At 36.7% G+C, this 25,319-nt stretch overlaps 2 protein-coding genes across 2 annotated transcripts in view; one reads left to right on the top strand and one right to left on the bottom strand.

The window, feature by feature from the left end:
* Positions 1–25,319, bottom strand: part of PI4KA (phosphatidylinositol 4-kinase alpha) — a 64,389-nt gene that overhangs the window by 30,759 nt on the left and 8,311 nt on the right. Inside the window, exons 8-19 of the mRNA XM_059827941.1 lie at positions 24,599–24,747; positions 23,924–23,989; positions 22,776–22,872; positions 22,191–22,382; positions 21,334–21,434; positions 20,638–20,767; positions 19,459–19,591; positions 18,687–18,782; positions 17,778–17,961; positions 16,903–17,006; positions 15,722–15,890; positions 11,857–11,907 (exon numbers count right to left, since the gene is read on the bottom strand). Coding sequence (XP_059683924.1) covers positions 11,857–11,907; positions 15,722–15,890; positions 16,903–17,006; positions 17,778–17,961; positions 18,687–18,782; positions 19,459–19,591; positions 20,638–20,767; positions 21,334–21,434; positions 22,191–22,382; positions 22,776–22,872; positions 23,924–23,989; positions 24,599–24,747 — 1,472 coding nt within the window. The remainder of the gene's footprint in view (positions 1–11,856; positions 11,908–15,721; positions 15,891–16,902; positions 17,007–17,777; positions 17,962–18,686; positions 18,783–19,458; positions 19,592–20,637; positions 20,768–21,333; positions 21,435–22,190; positions 22,383–22,775; positions 22,873–23,923; positions 23,990–24,598; positions 24,748–25,319) is intronic.
* SERPIND1 (serpin family D member 1) lies at positions 1,919–8,927 on the top strand. Its single transcript, XM_009813819.2, has 4 exons — positions 1,919–2,784; positions 6,612–6,885; positions 7,861–8,005; positions 8,421–8,927. Exons 1-4 carry the CDS (start codon positions 1,929–1,931, stop codon positions 8,610–8,612), a joined length of 1,467 nt encoding a protein of 488 aa, XP_009812121.1. The 5' UTR covers positions 1,919–1,928; the 3' UTR covers positions 8,613–8,927.

The following is a 25,319-nucleotide window of genomic DNA, read 5'->3' as shown; positions in this document are numbered from 1 at the left end:
ATGAGAATGTAAAGCGGGGAACTAGAGACAGCAAATTCTTCTCTGCCAAAAGCAGAAAACATTTATCAATGATTACTGGACAGAGTATTTCAGCTGTAAGGGCTCAACTTCTGGGAGTGGAGAAAAAAAAGTGATGATTTTATGAAGAAACAATTAAAAAAAGACTGACTCAAGTCATTCAGTCACAGTGTAAAACCATTTAAAAAGCACTTTCTATGGATCCTTTACTGCTGCAACACAATTTTTTATATGGAATAATCACCTTAAAATGGTTTTAGGATTTCAGGCTAATTAGTTTGGGGGGAGAGTTTCAGAAATTAAACTGTTAGTTCAGTTACTTCAATCCTGCTACAACATGTTTGAAAATATCTTCCTTCAAGCACTGGTTTTATTCACAGATGTGCAGGTATGCATACCCATATATTTTACTTCTACAGAACTTCTTCAGATTATTTGCTAATTTAAAAAACATTTATATCAACATATTAGCAAGATTTTTGTTTTAACTATATTCAGTGTTTTGTCCTAGATTATATTGTAAGTATTTGTCATTTTACTCAAAACAGTACTATCAACAGAAATTGGCTTTATAAAAAGTCATCAAGTAACCTTCTAAGGAAGTCTGAGCAAAAACCAAGACCCTGGCATTCAGACACCCATTTCACAGTTTCAGTTGACACACAGTTATTGAACACTTACATTTTGGTCTTTCTTTGATTGTCACAGGAAGGAATTATACTTTTTTCCTATCTTTTAAAGATCACTGTAATTACTGCAACCCAATATTATGATGAAAAGTCTCTCAGACTCACTTCTTGGTAGTGTTTTACAGCTGAGTAAGGCTGATGGATTCTCTTCAAACAATACATATCTAAGATAGTTCTTGATTTTAGAAATAATTTTAAAAATGCAACGGTCAAAGAAGATACTAAGTTCCCCTTCAGAAAAATGCAGGTTCTTCTTAAACATATCCTCAGACAAAAGAAGTGAGGTTAGAAATCCACCATCAGGATAACAGTAAGACTAGAGAAACAAAGTTCTGAATAGGAATTTACAGAGACTTCGCATCATGAAGAAAACAGAGAGCACATGTTGTGCAGTGCTACACAAAAGTAAACCGAAATAAAACATAACTAAACAAAAAGCACAATCAAGCCAATCCTTCACAGAAGCAGCAGATGAGTATACACAGTAGCAAAAAGTGTGCACAGACATGTAGTAACACACCTGAGTAAGACCAGGAGGAGGCCCGGACATATGTTTATGCCTAACGCTTCCCATAGCGCAGTCCCACTAACAGTATTTAGTGCAAATACACATCTTTCTCCAGGTTTGTTGCTACATCCCTAGATCTCCTTTATTCCATCAAATTTCAGCCTTGTACTTCCAAAAATACTCCCATAAAACTCCCATTTTTGTTGTAGCTACAGGATGTCTGTTTTTCAAATTCTTCAGTACATCTCAGCCTTCTGGTATGCTCCTGTAGAGGATGCCTAGTCCCTTCTCCTACCAAGCACACATCTTCAAACTTATCTTCCTGTCATATTTTTAGCATACTAGTAACACAGTTAGCATACATTTTAAGTGTTACAGGTTTATAAATAAAGAGTCCCACATATTTTAGGTAATGAGTTTGTTACTGCTGAAATATGCCAATAATGACGACTTCTATGGGAGGAGGTCAACCAATTCTTTGGCAGGCTGGAGGCATTATGTAAGCAAACCCAATTACCAGTAGAGCAGATTTATCCATCTAATTAAGCTCTGTTCCACTCAAAAAAAAAATGCTGTTGAATAAGGTAACTATAGACCTTCTGCTGTGGCAGAATTCAGCATGGATCTAAAATTAGGGAATAGATCGCTAAAATTCAATTACCCCATGCTCTCTCAACTGTGTTATGTTGTCTTTCAGGTTTTGACCTGTCAGAATGAAGTTCCTATTTCATTTGCTTGCCTTTGCTCTCATCATAACCTCCGCATTTTGTGGAGTCAAGGACTTCACTGAGCATTTTGAAAGCCTTAAAGATGCACAGCCACATGAAAATGGGACTTATGATATGCCAAACTTACCACCCGAGTTCCACAGAGAAAACACTATCACTAATGACTTGATTCCTGAAGAGGAGGAGGAAGAGGACTATCTAGATCTCGACAAGATACTGGGTGAAGATGACTACAGTGACATTATTGATGCTGGCCCATACATGGTTTCTGAAATTCAGCAAGGAAATATTCTTGAACTATTTCAAGGCAAAACCAGAATCCAGCGCCTCAATATCCTCAATGCAAACTTTGGCTTCAACCTTTACCGCAGTGTGGCAGACAAAGCCAACTCTTCAGATAATATTCTCATGGCTCCTGTTGGCATTTCCACTGCAATGGCTATGATTTCTCTGGGTTTGAAGAGTCAGACTCATCAGGAAGTGTTATCTGTTCTTGGCTTTCAAGACTTCATTAATGCCAGCACCAAATACGAGCTCATGACTGTTCATAATCTCTTCCGCAAACTCACTCATCGGCTATTCAGGCGCAATTTTGGTTATACACTGAGGTCTGTCAATGACCTTTATATTCAGAAGGACTTTTCTATTCTGAATGATTTCAGAAACAATATGAAAACATACTACTTTGCTGATGCCCAACCAGCTGATTTTTCAGATCCTAACTTCATAACTAAAACTAATGAACGCATCTTGAAGCTGACCAAAGGATTAATAAAGGAAGCTCTTGTAAATGTAAACCCTACAACACTGATGATGATTCTTAATTGTCTTTACTTTAAAGGTAAGAATCTGTTATTTCAATCTTAGCAATGGATTTTCTCAGTCTGCAATTCACTACATACTTCATTAGAAACCCCAGACTGAACTTAAATCTAGCCTTGTTCAAAACAGCCTATTGACTCCCTCATTAAGAAGAATCTCTATTATTAGCCCTTTTTTTTTGCATGTTTCTGGAGCACACTGATATTCCAGTCATGCCCTGAAGTTAGTGGGTATTATACAAATACAGGAAATGCTTATTACCTCCAAAACCTTACAGTCTAAAAGTGAGACTAAAAAACAACATATGAATGAAGAATAGCCTCAGAAAGCATAAGCTTTGTAGGAGTCTTAGATGGTGAGGTATTACTTCATGTGCAAGTTATTAGTCACATTCAGTCCTGCTTCACGTTATTGGCTTCACTGAAATGGTACAGGTTGATTTCAGCTAAAACACTTAGCATTTCTGAAGTATTCAAGTTTCATAGGAATGACTATAAAGAATTTCAGCTTAAAGTATGTATTTTTTTACATGATCAGAGCACAATCCTTTTCAACAAGCCTACAGAGGGGACTAAAGAGAAGAACCAAAACAGTACTCTTCTAAAACTAAAACCAAACGCATTCACTACTTGGAATATTTCAATTGATTCAGCATGACCTCTCTGCCGATATGGGTTCCTACATGTTTCACTATAGGCTGAACAGTTAAAGAGGCTTGACGTAAGGACTCTAACATATATTCTCATTACATATCGTTATTTTCAATTTCTTTACATTTAAACTAAGAGTCTATGGTGAGATCTTCAACACTGGTTATCTGCCTCAGGTTGAAAGTTTGGTAATTTTTCAACAAACTTTTAAAATAGTATTAAATGAGCAAAAGGTAGGAGGACCCAATGAAAGAGGAACCAAGGAAAAAACAGGACATCTGTTACTGACTGATTAAGACAAAAATCAGATGAAGGTGACTTAAAACACTGGTAAGGAAAGACAGATTAGCACAAAAGGATAACAATGTTTGGAAGTACAACATACTCCTTTCCATAACTTATAAAGGAGTTTCTTTTTTCCAATTACGTCCCTGCTTCCAGGAAAGAAATGGCCAAGGGCTCTCTTACACCTGTCTTCTCAGCACTTGATTATAGGAACTTATAAAGGAGTTTCTTTTTTCCAATTACGTCCCTGCTTCCAGGAAAGAAATGGCCAAGGGCTCTCTTACACCTGTCTTCTCAGCACTTGATTATAGGAACTTATAAGAACACCATTCCTATAATTTTATGAAATGTACCTTTTCCCACTCACTTGCAAGGTATTACTTCCTTGAATAATGCCACTTGTCTCTTTAAAGGATCTGAAGCAGTCATCAGCATAAGATCCAAACAATCCCCTATACTGAAGTACCATCCAAAAGGGACTTATTTGTATCCTTAAATACATCTCTGATGATCATATCATATTAAATACATGGCTTTACTGTCCATCAGACCATCCTAAAAAAAGGATTATGCAAAGTGAAACATGTATTATTTTCTCACAATTTGGTCAAATTTAAAATACCTTTTTGTTCCATTCTGAAGTTATTAAATACTTGTGCTATCTCAAAATAACAAAAACTTCACCAAAAATTAAATAGCTTTAGTATTGGATCTCTTGAGTCATCAAGACCAAAAAGACTTTTGGCTTTTTCTTCTCACCATGAAGTCCTGTTAGAGCAAACTGCCTTGGTGCTGTCTGCTGAAGGCTATAATTCCTAACCCTCAAAACCAAAAATATCAATTCTATATTGCTGTCTCCCATTCTTTCATCTTATAGTGGCAGTCTCCTGGTAATTATACTTCAAGTGGAAGTGAACTTTTTAAAGGCAAGTTCTGCTCCTGGGTTTCCCGGCTTCCCCACTAGTCCTTCCTAGACATGCTAATTTTTGTACACACCTTTCCATTTACAGTTTTTACACTGTCTGTATCATTGCAGACAAGCTCTCTTAAGCCCTCAGAGATAAGAAACCTATGAGTATTCTCAGGTACGCAGAGATGCTCAGTACAAATGATACTGAGGAATGGGATACTTGCCAAACACCATGAAGTCTCAAGCTCCTTTTATATCAAACACCATCAAGAAACTACTGGAAACTATTCACGCTGGTAAGAAGCAACTTTTATCTTGTATAGGTGTCCAGCCTACCTCTGAGATCTACCCTCTGTTCTGCAGAGGTCTGAACAATCATTTATGAGCTTCCTATCAAGTAGGAGCTGGTTAGTTTAGCCATGGTAGATCATGGCGGCTTTTGCTAACTGACAAATTTTGACAGATGAATCCAAAAGGCATCTTGGTGGGAAGGTTCAAAACAGGAAGTCACAAAAGTCAGTAAAATGCCAACGGGTTTCAACTGATCCCAGAAGACTGTATTCCTCCTGCTGGAAAACAGTGTTTAACCCCAAGACAAACACATCTGCAAAAGAAAAAAGTTCCCCAGCTCCTCTCTTTTACTAGGAAGAGCTGATAAATGTCTCCCATTCCTCAGGTGACGACAGTGCTGCTGAAGCTCCCCCCATTCACAGTAGCTTTGTATCTTCAGCTAGCTAGAGTCCTACGTCTGTCAGTTCTGTTCTCTGAAGAACAGCCAGATGATGGGTTTTCCTGAGAAGTGAGACAATTTGTTTGGGAATAGCGTAACCCATTTTATATCCCATTCCCTTCAGAATATTAACCACAGTCTCATCACTTCTCAGACTGCTCTCCATCAGTCCAACATATGAAGAAACTATTAGAATGAAAGTGGGACTTAAGGCTTTTTTTATTACCTCACAGTCAATTTGGCAAAGTCAGATTAAGGATCTCAGAATCACTTGCAACCTTTTAAAAAAAGATTACCGATTAAAGCTAAATTTGCAGTCTCTCCACACAGTCACAGCCACACTCCCCATCTACTTGCTTGCCAACAGTGACCTAAAATCCAGAGTTTTAACAGGAAATACCAGTAACCCTATTTCCACTATAAAATTCTAGCTTTGCCTACCCATTAAGAAAAAAATGGTGTTTCTTCCAGAGCCTCAGTTCTTAGAAGAGATCAATAGGAACACCCCTTTTAAAAACTCTCCTCTTTTACACAGTCAATAAATATTTTGGGTACCCAAAGAATCTTCACATAAAAAGATTCAAACCCTGATGGCAAAGCTTTCTGGGCTGCAAATACGTTGAATGGTATTCTTTGGCCATAAACCTGTCAGATGACAGGCTCGCATAGGTGTGCTGAAATCACATCAAACTGAGTCACAGAACTAAGCAGTCAACACTCAAACTCTTCAGGATGTCTTAACACAGGAAGTTAAATGGCTTGAATGGACTAAGTCAAGGTAATGCCTTCAGCATAGTATCTTTTAGGCAAAATGAAAACAGCCATTACTTAGCTTGACATTTCTGATGCTTGAAACAGTCTGGTTTCTAGTATCAGATCTCTCAGAAAATACAGCTGTGTCAGTTGTTTTCGCTCAGTGCAAACCCTGTCAAATATTTTGCATCTGTTTAAACTTTGTAATTTCTAGGTTCCTTGTAGGAAAAAGAAAAAGTACACACAAAGCCCTTTCAGCTCTCCAGTTTGTGTTTACCTGCTTTTGTAATTCAGAACATTCAAATCAGACAAATGTTAAGTTAGAAAGAAAGCCAGGAATTTTGAAGTCACTTGAAAACTTATCTTCTTAGTCAGGCTTAATTGAAATCAACAATCTCCTACAGTAATTCCCAATTCACATCAATTGAAACTTAATGTAAGCTGTTATTCTGGGAATATTTTATTAAACAAGGATCTTGGGGTTTTTTGTTTATCTGTCTTCTGCACTGTATTAACAGGAACTTGGGAGAATAAGTTTCCAGTGGAAATGACAATGAAGAGAAGTTTCCGACTGAATGAGAAGCAAACAATAAAGGTTCCTATGATGCAGACTAAAGGGAACTTCCTAGCTGCTGCAGACCCCGAGCTAGATTGCAGTGTGATGCAGCTCCCGTTCGTGGGGAACATCAGTATGCTGATTGTACTTCCACACAAACTCTCTGGCATGAAAGCCCTAGAAAAGCAGATAACACCTCAAGTTGTGGAAAAATGGCAGAAGAGCATGACAAACAGGTATCTGCTAAAAAGTACATCTTGTTAAAGTTTTAATGTATTTTCTTGATGAGATTGACAAGGATAAGTAAAGAGCACAGAAGATAACATATGATATTTTGATTAAAAGCATTAAATCTAAACAAAAAAACCCCTAAAGATGTTTTTATTGAATTAAAAATCAGGACCAGTAATATCTCAGAATTTAAATGCCGTCAAGAAATCAAGGATGACTGAGGTGGAAAAATCTAATGACATTCCAAAATTCTTCCTATCAAGTATTTAATGTTGTAGATTTAAAGAAAAAGTTCTTACTGGTAAAGTTTACAATGAGGAGGAAAAACAGGAGAATGATAATAACAGGTTATTTGTGCAGAATAATCTCGATCATATGGAAAGCAACGTATGTTCATTTCAGCACTATGCATTTCAACATATCTGTTGTGTAAAGGCACACATCCAGTGATCAACAATGGACATCACAATTATGGAAGACAAAAAATTACATAGCCTTTCTCGCGCAAGATGACACACTAGGTGGTATCTGTCTTCAGACTTGATAAAAAGAGCTGATTTGATGTGCTATTCAGGAAGCCAACATACTTCTGTTGTATACAATAAGTGAAAAATCTCCAATTTAGTACTCCAGAAAATCTGACAGTTCAACATTTACTACAAGCACATCCAACCACGTACTGAACTGCTCAAAGTCATATACATATATTCTATACACATAAATAATGTAAATCATCATAAATGAAATATTAAATTGACAAACTAACAGTTTTGGGAGGGGAATTAATTTTTTAAAACACAGCTTAAAAGTAATGATGCCCAAGTTTTGAAAGTAAAAGTACAGTAAACAGTCCTGTATATTTCTGTGTCCTGTGCTGAAGACAGCAAAAAGCCCGAAACACAACAGATATGTAAAGCAAAGGAGTCACGCAAATATGTACCTCCTCAATGATTTTTCTTTTTTTTTATTATTTTTACTAGAACAAGAGAAGTGGTTCTCCCTAAATTTAAGCTGGAAAAGAGTTATAACTTGATTGGTTATCTGAGATCCATGGGAATAGAAGAACTGTTCAATGAAAAAGGCGACTATTCTGGTATATCGGATGAGAAAGTCACCATTGACAGGGTATTTACTCCTCTCCTCTTTTCATTTCCTTTCTAATTAAACTATATCATCTGCAAACATGGCAACACAGTAAAAATAACTCACAATAAGCTAAAATAATACTTTTTCTCATTATTCTTGGAGGATATAGGAGGGATGGGGGTTTCTCTGCATGTCCTTGTCTATTCATATAATGAGGAACGTGTTTAATCAGATGTCAAAGGCACTAAAAGCGTTGTGGTCAGTCAGAAACAGGCTTATTCACAAATCAAAACCAATGGATTGCTGCCGTATAGGAGTTACCAGCAAGAGTGTCACAAAGGAGCCACACGTGGGTCATGGAGAGGGGGAAGGCTGTGAGCACATGATTTGAGTATACTTAGAAGATCCTCAATTTATTTTTTGTTTGTTTTCCTTTTTTTGTTTGTTTAAACAGTTCAATCATCAAGGCACAATAACTGTGAATGAGGAAGGCACAGAGGCTGGAGCAATAACCAACGTTGGGTTCATGCCTCTTTCTACTCAGATTCGCTTTATTGTTGACCGCCCCTTTTTGTTTCTGATCTATGAACATCGTACCAGTTGCCTTCTGTTCATGGGTAGAGTTGTCAACCCAGCCAAGTCTTAAAAGCAGAGAAGACCTCCAACACGCTGTTGTATATGGGCTGTATAATTACACAGTAATATACCAGTATCATAAAGGAAATTTTATTGTTATATTAGCTAATACAAAAGCCACTGGTATCAAAAGAAAATGTATTATCTACAGGTAGTTTCACATGAGTGGACTCATAGCAGTAGATAATTTGACTGCAATTTAAAATGGTTAGTGCCATGTATCGATACAAGTGGATTAAAAAAAATAAATCCCCAAAGTAATGTACACTTTGTGTTCTACTTCGGTGTATAAAATGTAATCAATAAAATATTTAGACTATCTGGATTCTTGGAAGTTTAGCTTTAAATTTGTGCTAGGATGCCTATTTATAATAAATAGGAATAAGGAAATCCTGAATACCTGACCAGTCTTAGAAACCTAAGTCTCTCCTGGGTATTTTACATAACTTGAAAAAGAGCAGGTGTCTACATTCTTTCCTTTGCTTGCGTCATTTAACATTCAGTAGAGTGATACACACAACGAACCTTATGGACCAGTGTACCAAATAAGAGGAGATAAAAATGTCTTGGAGGAATGAAGTATTAAGGGATACACTACTTTTCCGCAACGTAAATTGTATTGTTTCAATACAGTTCTCTGATCTTCACCGGTACAAGCGGTATCAGAATTAGGCCAACCACGTAAATTATATAAAGAACTTTAGAATATCTTTTATAGTGAAAGCAGCTAGCAAAATGCTCTTTTCCCTGGCTCAGTATCACCTAATCCCCTCTACAAAAAAGAGTGATTTATAGCAATCACATTTGTTAAGAATTCAACTACACTCTCCGTATCTGACTCAATGGAGAAAAACTTAAACTAAGACTGTAAACTTTCTGAATCATTCTGGTAACAACATGAATGCTGTACAAAGCCTGTTTCACATTTGAAAAAGAGAAAATTTACCTGCGCTTTGTAGCATATTACTACCTACCCAGTACAAAGAACAGAGTTCCACCTTACATTCAAGTTATTAAAGCCAATGAACATATTCACCTTTGCATACCTTCTTTTGCATCATACCCTTTTAAAAAAATGGGCCTCACAATCCAGTGAGCATATTTTTATTATTATTTGCAGTGTCACATATTGTATCCATCTTAATATATTCATACTATAAAATTGTCTTATATTAGCAAAAATATGCAAATTAAGCTATAAACCAACAGTTATTTTAAGGATGAGGAATTCTCTTAGAAAGGCGTTTTCCAGTATTAACTTTAACTTACTGATTTCATTTTGCTTGTATATACTGGCATTTGTAATTTTGCATCTACTACAATTATTTGCCCCATACACAAAGCTTTTTAACATGACAGCCAGTGAAATATTCGTATTGGATGATGAAGAGTTAATACTGAATAGGAAGCTCAGATGTTTCTCTCTATTCCTGTCTCACATTGTGCTTACTTATAAGCCCACGATGTGAGGGACAATTTTCAGTATTGAAGGTTCACAACAAAAATCATTAACACTTGTATACACATTTTATCTATATCTAAAAAGAAAAGCATATCCAAAAGATTAAATATTCATGCACTAGATTTAATTAGTTTATCAATGATTAAATGAGCTGAAATATGGGGTTTTTGAGACCTAAGTAACAGGAATTATTCAACGGAAAGAGGTCAAGCAAAAAAGCAAATCAGCTACTGCTCAAAACTCATGATCTTCATACATTGTGCAATAAAGTCAAATATTTGCTTCAACAACCATAATGTAACCATTAACTCTTGCTTCAGATTCTGGCACCATCTGACTCCATTTAAAGGTCACATTGGTTAAGAAAAATGCAGTTATCACCAGCTATTCAGAACAAATATATCATCAATGAAAATATGAAACAGGAAAGTACTTCCATAACTTTTACATTAAGTCTCTAACAAGCACTAATCTTTTCTCCATATGCAAGGAATGATCCTGCTTTCACTCAAATTAGTGCTGGCATTACTGACAACTGAAGAATACTACCCACTAGAACATATCTCTCAACACAGGACTAACTAGTTCATGAAAAACTGAGCAGCTATTGAATAACAGCCATCCAAGACATTTATAAACACCTTTCTGTAAAGCTAGGATCCAGCCCTTGTGATTGCTGGTGAATTCAGGAAGAGGTTATGTTGGAAATGTCAAAAAGTTCTTTGATCGTTAACCGGTGCTAATTTTAGGTTCTTCTCTTTGAAAAGCTTTAGTAAAGAGGTTTGTGAGGGCAGAGTATGAAATGAATGATTTTTTTCCTGCTTGTTAATGGATGTGCAGCATAAGCAAGTTACAAGCAGGCATGCCTACTGCAAGGATGTAAAACATTTCCCCCTTTTAGCCCACTAGCTGTGCAGGAAAAGCTCCACAGAAGAATTCAACTTCAGGAGGGGAGAAAGTGACATAATGCTTTTTGTCCTACACTAAGTTTAAGTTTGTCTATGGATCTTTTAGACATGATGGTTTTTTGTAAAAACTACAGCAGTTAGGCAACTAGTCCTACTGACTTGGAAACCCAGCTTGGAAGTATCAAATTTTCTGTTGGAGACCTAGATTGGTTGCACACCAATTTTTGGCTGAATTAATAGTTATACTTTGTTAAAAAAATGTTTTCCCCCCAGAAAAAGTTGTCATCTGAGACCGAAAACAGATATACACCAAAATAAATGATGGAATGGACACCAGTGTCCTTGTACATCTCCTAAAATGCTTTCAGCATGACAGCCAATTCTAGTTTCAGAAGATACAGGACAATTCCTCCCCTTCCTCCCTCCTTTCTCAATGATTCTTTTTTTTCCCCCTCCTTTTAAGAAGCAGAATTCACTGTGCTGCCAAACTAAGATTTATTTGTAACTCTGTATCTATTAAATTTTGTTTTCCACTTTTCTCCTCAGGCCACAGATACGTGCCATTTATTACACTGCACACCAAACACTATTCAAAGAAACATCCCCTGTGGTATTACTTAGCTCATGAATCTCTTGAATTCATGACTAGCAACAATCTAACCCTGAATCACAAAAGATTAATTAAGATATATGTCATTATTAAACAAATGTTTCCTCCCCTCTTAGAGCAAGAAATATTATTTTACAATAATATTATATTTCTCTCGGATGCTTGCTTCTGCACTAATTGTTAATCAAACCATTTGACCATGAAATAGCACTGGTATTTGACGTATATGAGAAAAATTATTCTGTTTGCAACAACCCAGCCACTGGATACTCACCACAGCAATAACAGGAATAAGCACACCCAGATTCCCTGCGCTACTGGAGGCCTGGAAAAGAAAAAGGAAATCATCAAAGCATCTACAAAAGCTTTTCTAAAATACCTGCTAAAAGACATATTTCAAGCATCAAATGTTTCTACTGCCTATGCAGATGAAACATACATTGCCAATTACAGCTCTTATCTTGCAAATTGATGTGCACGAGGTGGCCAAGAGAGCACCCCAGAAATCCACAGGACTGGGCACACCCTGGAGACCTTCAACAAAGCTTTTCAGGTGGCTCCTTATAGACTACTGAAGGATTTTTTTTTTTCCCCTTCCAGCACAGGGTCTTCTATGTTTGGAAGTTACATATTATGCCTTGAGCTAAAGGGGTGGCGAATATTCATTGATACCATGTCTACTCTGACATCCAACAACAGCAAGAAAAATGCTCACATGGAATGGGTGGCCACAGACAAGTGTCAAATGTTTACTAAAAGTCTCATTTTACTACCAAAATGAAGCAAAAAATAACAAGTCTGTAAAAAGACACTATTTTCAAGAAGTTAGTTGAGCAGGGGGACACAGACAAGTGTCAAATGTTTAGTAAAAGTCTCATTTTACTACCAAAATGAAGCAAAAAATAACAAGTCTGTAAAAATTTCAAGAAGTTAGTTGAGCAGGGGGAGCAGCTTTTTCCACTGCAATAGAAGAAGCATAAGGGAAATACATATTTCCTTTGACTTACTAGGACTTTTTTAATTGCACTCTATACAACAAGTGTGTTTCCTCTTGGCCAAATACAGTGTTTAAAAACTGAAAACATTCACTGCACACAGCACGTTGTCTCTCACCTTCTCTGATAAGGCAAACAGTGATAGCACAGATACCATGCTCAGAGACATCTCCTCTCTAAAGTCTCTCATACCTCCCACATCCCTCCACACTGGATTTGGGAAGGACAGAACTCTCCAGCTTCCTCCTTACAAGCGAGAGACCAGGAACAGAGACCGCTGGTCCCACAGGGAGGAGGCAAGGCAGACATGCTAACAGGGTACAGCATTGCATGAAGTGGAATAAACCAAAAGGAAGCAATCAAAACAAAACAAAAAAAAAAGAAAGAGAAACAAAGCCAAATAGTCTTCAGATGAAGCCATAATGATACAACCCAACTAAAACACATTTTAGTTATCTTTCCAGTAGTGTCCAAGATAAAGCAAAACAAAAGATAGACCCTTTAAAATTTTTGAAGGGAATAAGAGAACAGCACTCAAGTCACTCTAAGGGCAGAAACAACTGCAAAAAGTCACTATATTTTTTTTGCTAGCATCAGGACAGTCCACTGCACATGACAAACTGCTGCAGAGTCAGAGTAGACATGCAAGCTAAGATAGCCAGAACCCAACATGTGACACCAACAGGTAGAACCGTAGAAAACCCACTTTTCTCCTAGCATTTTTGTTGCAAAAATGGAGTATTGGCCTCTTTATGATGATGAAGAAGATGCAATCAATTCCACCCCTGGGCATACTCAGGGGGCATCTGTGATAACTATCAGCAATAGCAAAAAAAAAAAAAGTTATTTTTCTTCCCCTCACAGAAGCCACTTTTACATGGTTGAAAAATCTGGTTTGAAATCAGAACAAATAAGCCACTGAAGCATTTTAATGGTTAGCAAGCAAATTTAAGTCCATAAAAAGGTATGCTGAGAAGCAGAGGACATAGGCAAACTATCAAAGAAAAAAATAGCTTTTGTTTGAGAGCACAGCATGTACAGTGTTTTACCTACTTTAACTCTTCTTGAAAATGAAGTAACCCAGTCTTCAGAACACCTTTCATAACTTTTACTCTACCATGCGTAAAGAGTGTTCTAGTGAAAACTAGTATCAGTGTCCTCATAATAAAGAAACACTGCCTCCTAGCTCAAAACCATGTTAAATCAATCACGTATTTTTCCGTTTGCAGGCAGCTTTAAGTCAGTGCAGCAGTTTGTCTCCCATAGTGATTCCAAAACTGAAATAGTGGAAAAACATCCCTGAAAGGAGGAGGGTGGAAACTAATTTAGAAGTGTCATTTAAGAGCAATGTTTACAATATGTTTTTCACCATTTCAGCTCACTTATCTGTGGTTAAAAGAATCTATGAAACCCATGGAGAGAAATTTTCCACCACAGACTTCATGAAAAGCAGATTCTAGACATGTCCTAGTTCCCTTTTAAGAGAAGAGTTGGCACCCCGATTAAACGCAGTCTATCTTCAAAGCAAACAGATTCATTTCAGAAGTATTTACCAAGAGTTCACCCATCCCATGAAAGGATAAAGAAAGAACTTAGTACTATTGAAATGTAGCATGCACAGGAGGGAGAAAAAGAGGTTAAAAAGAAAAAACCCACATTGTTCCCCTCAGTAATAGAAAAATGTGCCTGTTTCAAAAGGAAGTGTTACCTATCTGCCCTAAAAAGCAGGGAACAGCTCTCAAACTGCATCTCCGAGAAAACATTAACTTTCCAGTATGAACACATTTGAATTAGTAAAACATACAAGCGTATTTTTTGTATATAAAATCACTATCAACCACCGTGAGTTTTCACAAGTTATCCTAAGGCAGTGCATGAATGCAAAGAGGTTACAACTTTTGAACACTAGGGAGGAACATAGCTGGAGGAAGGCTCTGATTTTTGATGAGTAGGAAGCAACCACATTTTGTTTTTCAAATGATAATATATATCTCGAGAACGAAAGCCAAGGTTAACAGCTTGTTTATGAGTATATTCTAGAGCAAAAATGAGAAGAAGGTATTATGGGAATGGCTGAGATTTCTGTTTGCTTCTTAAACAGAATAGGCACATTGAGTACTCTGGATACTTTATTGAAATGGGAAGAAAAGCTAATATGAAATGAGGTGAAAAAGTCTTCACATAAGAAAAAAAGCAGAGAATTCTGAGTGAATAAGTAACTGCATATAAACTGCTCCTGCAGAAATTTAGCTAGCATTTAAAGACATTCCTCTTCCAGACCTTCTCATACACTTTCAAAGGCCAGTATGTATTAAACTTTACAAATCACAATTGAAAATTGCACTTAAAGAACTGTATTTTAACACAAACCACTCAAATTTACTCTTCTGCAATGTATTCCTACCATACAAATTAACGTAAGAGGCAAGTGTCCTCTTTCTTAGACAAGCTTTTTGAATAAACTTGCCCTCTAAATACAGCACCCCTAAAAATCAGCAGGGATTTTTAAATCTATAATTTTCACTTCACTGCAGTGTTTCCATTATAAGGCCAGACAGATAGGCCTGCATGAACTTGGATCTTGGAAAAAAAAAATCACAATGCACCCACTCACAGCAGCAATTTGGGATTAATCAGGATGACATAAACCGACTACTTCAAGCTGGAGGTTAGACTATATGACCTCCTAAGGTCCCCTCCAACCTGAGTTTTCCTATGATCCTATGACACTACTAAAATTAGAAGTAGAATTCTGTCACATCTAAAGACACTTTAAGAATCAGTAAGAGGAGTTCAGCAGTCAGCATTCCGTATTTCTCTTTGCAGCTCTGCCTCTAACAGCTCAACACTCCGGACAGTTCACTCAGCCTCGCACAAAATCAGGCTCGGCTGAACAACAGGTATACCACCGCTTTTTCTCAGATACTACACACAGATTTGTTAGGTGTTTGAAAGGAATTATAGATCTGCAGTCATATTCCATGATCAGAACACATTCTTAGGTTTAAGGAAGTGCGATTTTTTTTCCTGTGTGTGTCAAGGCTGTGGGTTTGGTTCAAAAAAATATACAGAAGACTATGTTTAGTAGTGCCATCCATATAAATGCACAGCTCCATGCAATTAAAAACCAATCAATAATCTTACCTTCAGTGCCGGTCCTTTTTCACTTGCTCTCTCACTAGCTCTCTTTCCTTCTAGCCCAAGCTGAACAAACAGTTCCAGCAAGTTCATCAGTAGTTCATCCACAAGGTGTTCTCCTTGAATGTTAGCAGCGATGTTAGCCAGGGCATTAATGACTGCTAAGGAACAGTGTCTGGGAAGAAAGAACAGTTATGAACAAGCAATTCCTCAAAGCTTTATTTTCAGTGCTTTCTTCATAATGCTGATAACTCCTCTTGTAATAAGGCTGTGGGCATTTTTTCACTCAGGTTTTGGGGTTTTTTTTTTTTTTGAGGGGGGCTGGTTTTTGTTTTTATGAATAGCACATCACTTTACTAATAATTAAAACGCAATCAGTATTTAAGTGACAAACTATTTGTAAGCTTTGCCTCTGAAGGATGTTTCATTTACGATGCTGTCATGGCCAAAAGGAAATTACTTTCCTGTAGCAGATACGGCTACAGACAAAAAGCAGCAAAGGGCTGTGCTTCTGGATTGGGAAAGCTCTTGAGCAGAAGAATCAGAACTAGTATCAGTTGTTGTTAAAGCTGAGATTGCATTGGGTCAGACAGTATGTTAAAACATACTGAAAGGAATAGGCCTCTCAGTTACATACTACATTGAAAGATATCCAGCCTACTGCTGGAACTATCAACAAAGTCAGTGATAATCTTTAGTTATAACAGGGACTACAATGCTTACTTACATACTAAGAATTAAATTGTTAATGGTTTGCATTTAATCCCTAACAAGTAGTGGGACCACCTTTAAAAGAAAAACAACACAAAGAAAAAAACCCAAACCACACAGACAAACCCCAATGGAACTTCATTAGCTTTTCTAGGCTGAGAGATTAATTACTCTAGTTACAGGTAACATTAAGTCATCAATGTCAATTATAATTTACAAACATTAACTCCTTACAGAGGGGGAAAAAAATAATATTCAATACTACCTGTAGTGAAAAACATTTTTAGGAATCTCTACATCATGAAGTGCTACTATTTTTGAACTAATATATTACTTTTTAACATCAAAGAAAAAAGAAGAATACTATTTATAACCTCATTATAAAACTTACAGTGGAAAAAAGCTAAAATCCCTGACACAGCAAAAGGATATTCAATATAGTATTCATACATTTAAGGGACACAGCTAAGTGTTACCTGTATCCATGATCCTTGTAGTCTTTTGTGGCAGAGTAAACAACTGAGCTTGCTTTAACACTGATTTGCTGAAACAGATTCCACACCTCCTGGTAAATATATTGCTGTAAAAAAAAAAAAAACCAAACAAACCAAAAAAACCAAATCACTAAGTAGAGCTTATTGAATACAATCTCTCTAAAGAACAACCCTGTAAAATACAGCAAGTATTATTGAAGTTCTTCAGATAGGTACCTAGTCATAGCTTGAGCAACGGTTTCAGCTTCCATAAAGCACACAGTGGAAGCGCTTTCATTAGTGTTTTTAATTGCTCAAATTTTACAGAATTTATTAAGTTCTTTAACTCTGTCTTCCTAATGGAAAACTTTTTTTTCAGACTTCTGAGTTCTGGCAATTAATTGCTTGCTTAGAGGCACAAATTACATTTGGAAAAGGTAAGTCAATTAATCCTTGTATGACTGAAGAAGGCAATCTATACTTTTAAATGTATGGACCTACAAGACTTTCAAATTTAATTACCGATATGAAAAACGATACTGTGCACCTATTCGGGACATAGGACAAGTTCATAAACTTCTTAATAACTTTTGAAAACACTGAGTTTGGTGGGTTTTTTAATAGTTTGTTTTTTTAAAAAAACCCTCTTATTATTTTCTATGGGGACTAATCTTTACAGGGACAGCATTTTACACTTTATGAATTAGCTTTTGTTTTCTGATGTCACAGAGACATGAGGATTGCACAAGCACACACCTGTGGTGAAGAAAAGAAAAACCTTAAAAACCTTCTGCTAATGCAGTTTCTAAAATACGTTTCCTTTTAACTAAAGGAAAGGGATCATGAACTGGCACTCTCTTGGCCAGTTCTCTCCTTACATTTCCAGTGATGACCAAACAGCCCAGCTGATCAATGATGAGTACATCAAGATGAGAAGGTGGCTGACAAAACTTTTGCTGTAGGATCTGTAGGATGGGTTCCATCATTTTTGGGGTGTCCCTCAGTGCCACTGCAATGTGCCCTAGAGCACGAATTGTGTGGTCAGGAATCAAGTGAGCTTCCCTATTACAAAAAACAAACAAAAAAACCCCCAAAACCATACATTTAACTGTTCAACAGTTATCAAGACCTCCAAGCATGGTTACATTTCATGTAAGAATCAGCTCATATACTAAATTTAAACATCACTAACAGCTTTAATATTGCCACTCTATATACCCATCCACTCCCAACACTAACATCAGAGATATACTTGCACAAGTTGGCTTTCAAAATAAAAAAACAAAAGAACCCCACAAATGTACTATCCAAGAAACCCACACTAATCTATGAACAAACTGTTTGAGAAACAACAGTGAAAAGAAGTAAAAGTGATCTGCAAAACATTAAGACATGACAGTCAGGTCAGGTACTATAGGACCTCCCCTTGGAAGTTTCTTGGTTGGCGAGTCTCTTAAAAGTGAAGCAAGTCAAATGCCACAAGTGATAAGCTGTGTCTAGCCATAAAATAGCTGAAGCTTGGAGTATACCGCAGAGAGATTATCACTCAATCTAGGACTCAAAATTGGTTAATACTCACCAAAGATTTGCTGTTTCAATCAGATTTCTCAGTACGAAACCAAGGACTCAGTTCTGCAAAGATTTGCATGGGAAGATCTTGACCCCACATACAAGCTCACGAATCTCAGAGACTTAATTCTAAAATAATGCTGCCCATACTTGTATCTTAGAAGAAGCTTTGGGTTCACTGAGTGAAGGAAAAATTGGTTTAATGACTAACAACTTACTTATCACTCTCTTGAGAGATGTACAGACGGTTAGATAAACTGGCAAGAAAGGCCTCAACAATCACCGAATCTATAGTCAAGCCAGCTTTCAAGCATCTGGAATAACAATGAACAGAAAACTTGCTAGAACAGCCAGAGGAAAAAAAAATAATGCATGAATTAAACATTTCACTTTTTACTACTGTAAATGCATGCCAGGTATAAGGGAAAAAAGTTTATACTGAAGTATAAGTACTAATTGCCTGTGAACACTGAAGATATATTTTAAAAAATGAGCAGAGTTTCTGCTGCTTTCTCCAGCAACAACAAAGATGGGGATATGCAGTAAAGTAAGTTCAGAATCCACTGCTTTAGAAACTTCAATCCCTTGTCTCTAGCCACCAACTACTTGTCTTTCCTCCAGCTCTCTGTAGCTGTCTAGAAGGGAAGGATAATCACTACACTGCCCACATTTGAATGCTGTTCAACAGAATCCTTCTGTTACAGGAGGCTCAGTCAACATGATAATCTCAGAAAACAAAAACCCCACTCAGTATCAAAATGGTGACTAGTGTGAATTACATATGTGGGAAGCAAAACAATGAGACTGAATTATTATTTTACAATTAGGACATAAACAGAACCAAGAGGTGTCTGAAGGAAAATGAAGTCATGATTAAAAAAGGCAAAAGCCTTTATAGCAGAACAGAGGAGCAGTTTCTGAACGGTCACAATATTTTTCTGCTAGAGAAATAGAATATGTGTTCCAACATGGTGCAAGTCTCTCTCTTACCTGCAGATGTTGTCTATGGCAATGTCACGCAGCTGCTCATACATGGATGGTTGACTTTTCTTACCAGGCATTACATTTAGAGTGGACTCTGAATGCTCGTTGGTTACACTAATCTTGATGTCATTACCACCTACTAAGAATACAGAGTACGGAAATCAATACCATTTGAAATACCATTTTTTCCCCCAAGATGAGAGCACACAGGCAGAGCAATATCTGGTAAGTGAGTGCAAAACAGCCTACTTTACAGCTCAGAGAGTTGAGCTGAAGAACTTTGGAAGTGCATGTGTTGTCACTAGCTATGCAAGATACTACTGCATTTAACTATTCCTAAATAATTATTCATAAATTTAGTCATCTTCAGTTCTCATTTTACCTGTTCTGCTATAGCATTAAGATACTGGGTTTGCATTAGCAAGTGATTTAAATTGAACATTTTATTTTTGGAAATTGTAACTTGGTATTAAAATTAAAAACAACAATAAAAAAACTGCCAAATCCCATCAAGGTGGTCATGGGGCTGGAGCACAGGACCTGTACGGAGAGTCTGAGGAACACTGCCTTGTTCAGCCTGGAGAAGAGGCAGCTTTGGACAGACCTAACGGCTGCCTTCCAAAGCGTAAAGTAGGTCACCGAGAAGACAGAAGCAGGTTTTGTGAGAGAATGAGACACAACAGCCATACCTTGAAACAAGGGAGGTTCCAGCTGGATATGTGACTTTACCCCCCACACACTATGAGGATAATTATGCATTGGCTTAGGTTGTAGAATCTCTGCCCTTGGAGGTTTTTGAAGGCCCATGTGGACAGGAGGTTGACACACATAATACAACCTTTAATACTGCAGCATCACACTACAATTGTTGGTGCTCTCACTCAGGACAAAAGTACTTGAGCTACAACTATCTCAGTTTCAGCAGAATAGGCACAGCAGTATCGCTGCTAGGATAAAATGTAGTTCTACACATGCAGCTTGCCCTTAGACACACTTCTACCAGAATTTGATTTGCATTCCTCCTCTCCACCTCCAAAGAAAAAATAAAAAAATAAAAATCACAAATGCATCTCTATTTTCCCCTACAGCTATATCACCACAAAATATCCAGAAGCATCAAAAAGCCATACAAGTTGGAAAACAATGACTAGCATATCCTTTGGAGCATAGCCTTTTTTCCTTTACCTGTGTGATACTGGCTGTGATACTTGTAAAGTTTCACAAGCACTGGGGAAGGTATCACAAGAAAGTCTCTCAAGGATGGATTGACAGAATGAACCACAACAGGGAACCTCTCACACAAACGACCTAGACCCTAAAAAAGAAAAAAACAAAACATAGCTTTAGAATATAATAGCACAATTTTTATTTCAACTGTAAGCTTGAAACTTCAGTCAATACAAAAAAACTCAAACCAAAACAAACCATACCTAGTTCTGAGGGATTAAATTCTTAGCGGAAGATTTAGACATTTCAAGTCTGTAATTCTTTTAGGTTATCCTAGAGTGTATCATGCCAGTCAAGCCTTGCTGCTCTCTTCCTGGGTGATTTCACAGGAGCTACACGAAATGAACTGCACTCTAAAACCCAGTATTTTAACTGTTTATGTAATGGCCTAAGAAGCTAAATATTTCAGAAATTAATACTGGTTAAAAAACCTCAGGAATATTATTCTTCAAGAAGTAGTCGAGCTAAGAAAATTTTTAAAGCACTACTCTATTGCAGTTCTAATTTCCACACCCGACCTCTAAAATCCAAATGTAGAACCCATTGATGGAAAGTAATACAAAGAGCAGATAAAAAGTGTTCTTCCAGCAAGCTGTAAAACTCCCCAAACTCTCACTCACTGATACAGTAATGTCAAATACTGTAAAGACAGACCTGCAAACAGCAAATCAGCAGTGGCAAGTGAGCAATGATGACTTTGCTTGAGGTTTTTGACTGCAGCTTCTCTGATAACTTGATGCACAGGTTTTCTGCACCTTAAACGAAAAATCCAACAGAAAAAAATTTGTTTATTAGATTTGTTATTAGGCCACACACAACCCAATGCTTACTGGAATTTCTAAAACAATGCAGAAAATTTATCAGCTTCACTCTCCTTATACTACAATTCCTCAAAGAGATTTAGTGTTTCTTCCGTGAAAACAGTTTTAGAAACTTAGTATCTGCGCCAAACACCTCTGTCAAACACTATAATTGAAAGAATGACAGTACTTAAGTTGATTTTGAGTGTAATTCCCATTTGACAGAAAGCAAGGTTGGCAAGTTCCAAAGGAAAAAATATTTCACATATGCAGAGGATGTGTAAGAATTATACAACAAGAAAGAAAACTGACAAAAAGTGAGAAAGAGCTTCCCAGTCCCATTAGCAATGAAGAAAAACCACTTACTTTAAAAGAGTAACTGAGAAACACTTAAGACACTACAAGCAATAATTAAAAACATAAAATAAACCAGAAAATAAGCAGCTGCACATAATGCAGCAATTATACCATCTCTTGTAGATAAGCCAATAGGATGCTTCTGTTTCCATTTCTATGAAGAGATGTCTAACTACCTAGCCAACTGATTTGACAACTTTTGGATGGGAGTTTTACTCTTGTGTTCTAATAGCAAAAAGTATCCCACTTGAATTTATTTTATATTTCTCTGAGCATCACCTACTCTCAGAGAGCCTATAAGGATTTCTACAACTTAAAAAACAGACATTCCAGAAACCAAAGAGCATTTTTTACCTTGCTCATCTTTCACAGCCCACACCATGAGATCCACACAGGCAGCATTAGCCTGACAACGCAGTTTTAAAGGACTCAGTTCGTTGTGCAGTCGATCCACATCATGAAGAATTTTCTGAAGTTCTGACTGACTGCTGTTGAATTGCTCTAGCACAAAATCATGTATTTCCTTCACAAATGAGTTGGGAAGGTCTAAAGAAATAAAATGAAATAGCATTATACTAAAAGGATGGGAACCAGCGTATCAGAATGACAGCATATGTAAAATTCATTGCTACGATATAAATGGAATGATTTCATGAAGTTTATGTCCTGCCTAAAAGATAAATTTCATAGCAAAGTCCACAAGTGAGCAGACAACTGAAATGCCCTCTATTAATCCTTTTAGTGGTGTTCAAAATATTTTTTTTTCCTATTTCCATAGCACCTTTTTAATATGGAAACATTTCAAAATACAAATTCTATAGCATATGTAGAGTACCCAGGAAGTGCAAACCCCAATGTTCAAGCATTCAATACAATGCAGACAACAGTTGGGATCCTAAAAGTAATGAAGGATAAATTAAAAAAATACAAATACTATACCTTTCATATAATATAATGTGTCTCTCAGCATTTTAAACTGAGCAAGATAAAGAGGGTCACTGAATGTCTTATAATAAAGATCTGTATTAGCACCCATCTGAAAGAGAAAAGAAGCAACCTGCTAGATTCAAAATGAAGTATTTTCCATTATATGGATAAGTAAATCTTATTCCAGTCACATAATTGTTTTCCTCCACAATGTAAACAAACATTTAAAATAAGTACCAGAAGTAACCTCACAGCTTTTCCCCCCTTACTTTTGTCAAATGGAAAAGTACAGACATTCAGTGCATTAAATAAGAGTCAATCACTCTTTCGATTTGAAGAGCATAGATATGTTCTAACAGTGTTGATAAAGGAAAAAAAAAAAAAAAAAAAAGAAGAGGAGGATTCAAACATCTCATTTTACTGAGATAGCAAAAAGAGAAACTGTCTCCACTTAGGCCTACATTTCAAATATGGCAGTACTCGAAGGAAGGCTGGAGAGAACAGCAAAGTCATTTTCCCACACAACTGAACACATACTCTTTTCAACACAGCTTTACGACCCCAAGGAGATGAGACTAACTCCATAAAACATAGTAGAGGCTGTTACAGAACTGCACCCAGGGAAGGGGAAAACAAGGACTCACAGACCTACAGAAACAAGTATGCCACCTCTTGAAAGTAAGGGTCCACAAACTGTAATGGAATTAAACTTGTAGAAATGGCACCTAAAAGCGCAGCAGTCATTTCCAAGCCAGAAAAAGAAAACAACCAACACCTTTTATCTACATGAAAAAAAGACAATGTTACTGTAACATGCAATAAAGACCTTGGTCTACAGTAAACCAGTTTTAGGCAACCAATGCTGTAATTTAGTAGGATAACAGAGCTGAAGTAAGAGGATAGTTCATTTTTTAAGAGAATAACTATTTCCTAAAAATTTTCTTTATGTTACTGAAGAACATTCCCCCTTCAACCCCCATTTTTACACAGTCCAAGGCTAGATTTAAACCACTGAAAGAACAGTTCAAACAGGAAATTAGTATCATTTTGCAAAAAGAAGGCATACCTTATATAGGTAAAAGACTAATTTTCAAAGTATTAATTATTAAGACAAAAACACAAAGTATTCAAGTCATTAGAAAAGGAATTTAAAAACATACCTCTGCAACTTCAGCCACAACTGCATCTAAGGTCTTTAGCAGAGAATCCCCAACGATCTGTTTTACCTATGGAGGTAAAAATAAATAAATAAATAAAAATAAAAAAGGCTGTTTCCTGTTGATGACTCTAGATAGGAAGACAATACAATTTTGCCTATGCACAGAAAATAAAGTCACTTGACTGCAAAGTGTCAGATGACATTAAGGCTACAAGAATTTCTGCCTGCAACAAGAATAAATATATTTGAGCCTCTGTGTGCTGTTCCAAAATAGCTGGTCCAGGAAGCAGACAGGGCCGGTAGTTTCTGTCACTTGTGTGAATTCCCAGCAACCAAACCCTTCTAGAAAAGGGTCTTGTTCTCACAGCAAAAACCAATCTTCTATTTCAGCTACTAGCAGTACATAAGTTACTTCAGATCAAGTGGTCTGCAAGACTCAAACAGGAAGAAGTTGACATAAACTTAACTGATTTTCCAAATTCTTCATGGTTCATATGAGAGCTTTTTAGGAATACTATTGAAGCATGACGTTAAATGCCATTAGAATAACGTTACACAAAGCTTGAGAGACAAACACTTTTTATTTGCAGTTCTAAAAGCTTAAACTGTATCTATTTCCAGCACAAATATCTAGAATGCAATCTCACTGCAGCCTTCATAAGAACCCAACACATACCATGTTCAACAGCTGACGGAGCATTTCCAGTGGGATGTTAAACTCTTTATTGTTAATGCCATTGAAAAGAGGAGAAACTGAAAAGCTGGAGCTGATTGTAGAGAAGTAGTAATCAGGATCCAGCGCACTCCCATCAGGAAGATATGAACCTGGTCAGAAAAAATAATAGAAATAAAAGTTTGGGGAAAGAGAGGATATATAAACTTTGTTTAATGCTAATGTTTAGTCACTACTAAAGAGTAAATTCCAACACAGGTACAGTCTTTAACTTGCAAGTTACCAAGAGGCATATTTCAGCTAATCTACTGGTAAATCAAGACAGAAAACTATGATGAAAAAAATACATTTGTTCCTTAGAAATTTATAATCACAATGGAAGAATTAATTTCAATGACTTGTGTTCATGTCAGAAACACTGCTGACAAGAACTCTCCCCATACTACTGATGTACATTTACCTGAAAACATTTGTAAATGCCATTTTGTTCAAAAGCATAGAGGTGCAAAGAACAGGTTAAGTCAAAACTATCTTGCAAGGTTTTCCCCTATATTAGATCAAGTGAACACATGGCACAGCCTTCATCTTAGAAGAGGCAGCAGTTCACTACTGCAATTTGAAGGTAAAGAGAAATAAAATTATTTTCCAGATTCAAGTATTCTATTAAGCAAACAACTTGCTAAACCTACTGCTTTTGGCACTGTTTCCACCTCAGAAATTACAT

The sequence above is a fragment of the Gavia stellata genome, chromosome 21 (genome assembly GCF_030936135.1).
Source record: "Gavia stellata isolate bGavSte3 chromosome 21, bGavSte3.hap2, whole genome shotgun sequence".
NCBI classification, from domain to species: Eukaryota; Metazoa; Chordata; class Aves; order Gaviiformes; family Gaviidae; genus Gavia; species Gavia stellata.
Note: the sequence above shows the minus strand (reverse complement) of the source record. Positions and strands in the feature narration are given on the sequence as shown.

Excerpts from the sequence above, each read along its gene's own strand:
- SERPIND1 (XM_009813819.2), top strand. The coding sequence starts at position 1,929 with ATGAAGTTCCTATTTCATTTGCTTGCCTTTGCTCTCATCATAACCTCC. Across the intron at positions 2,785-6,611 it reads TAATTGTCTTTACTTTAAAG|GAACTTGGGAGAATAAGTTT; the intron begins GTAAGAATCTGT and ends CTGTATTAACAG. Across the intron at positions 6,886-7,860 it reads CAGAAGAGCATGACAAACAG|AACAAGAGAAGTGGTTCTCC; the intron begins GTATCTGCTAAA and ends TATTTTTACTAG.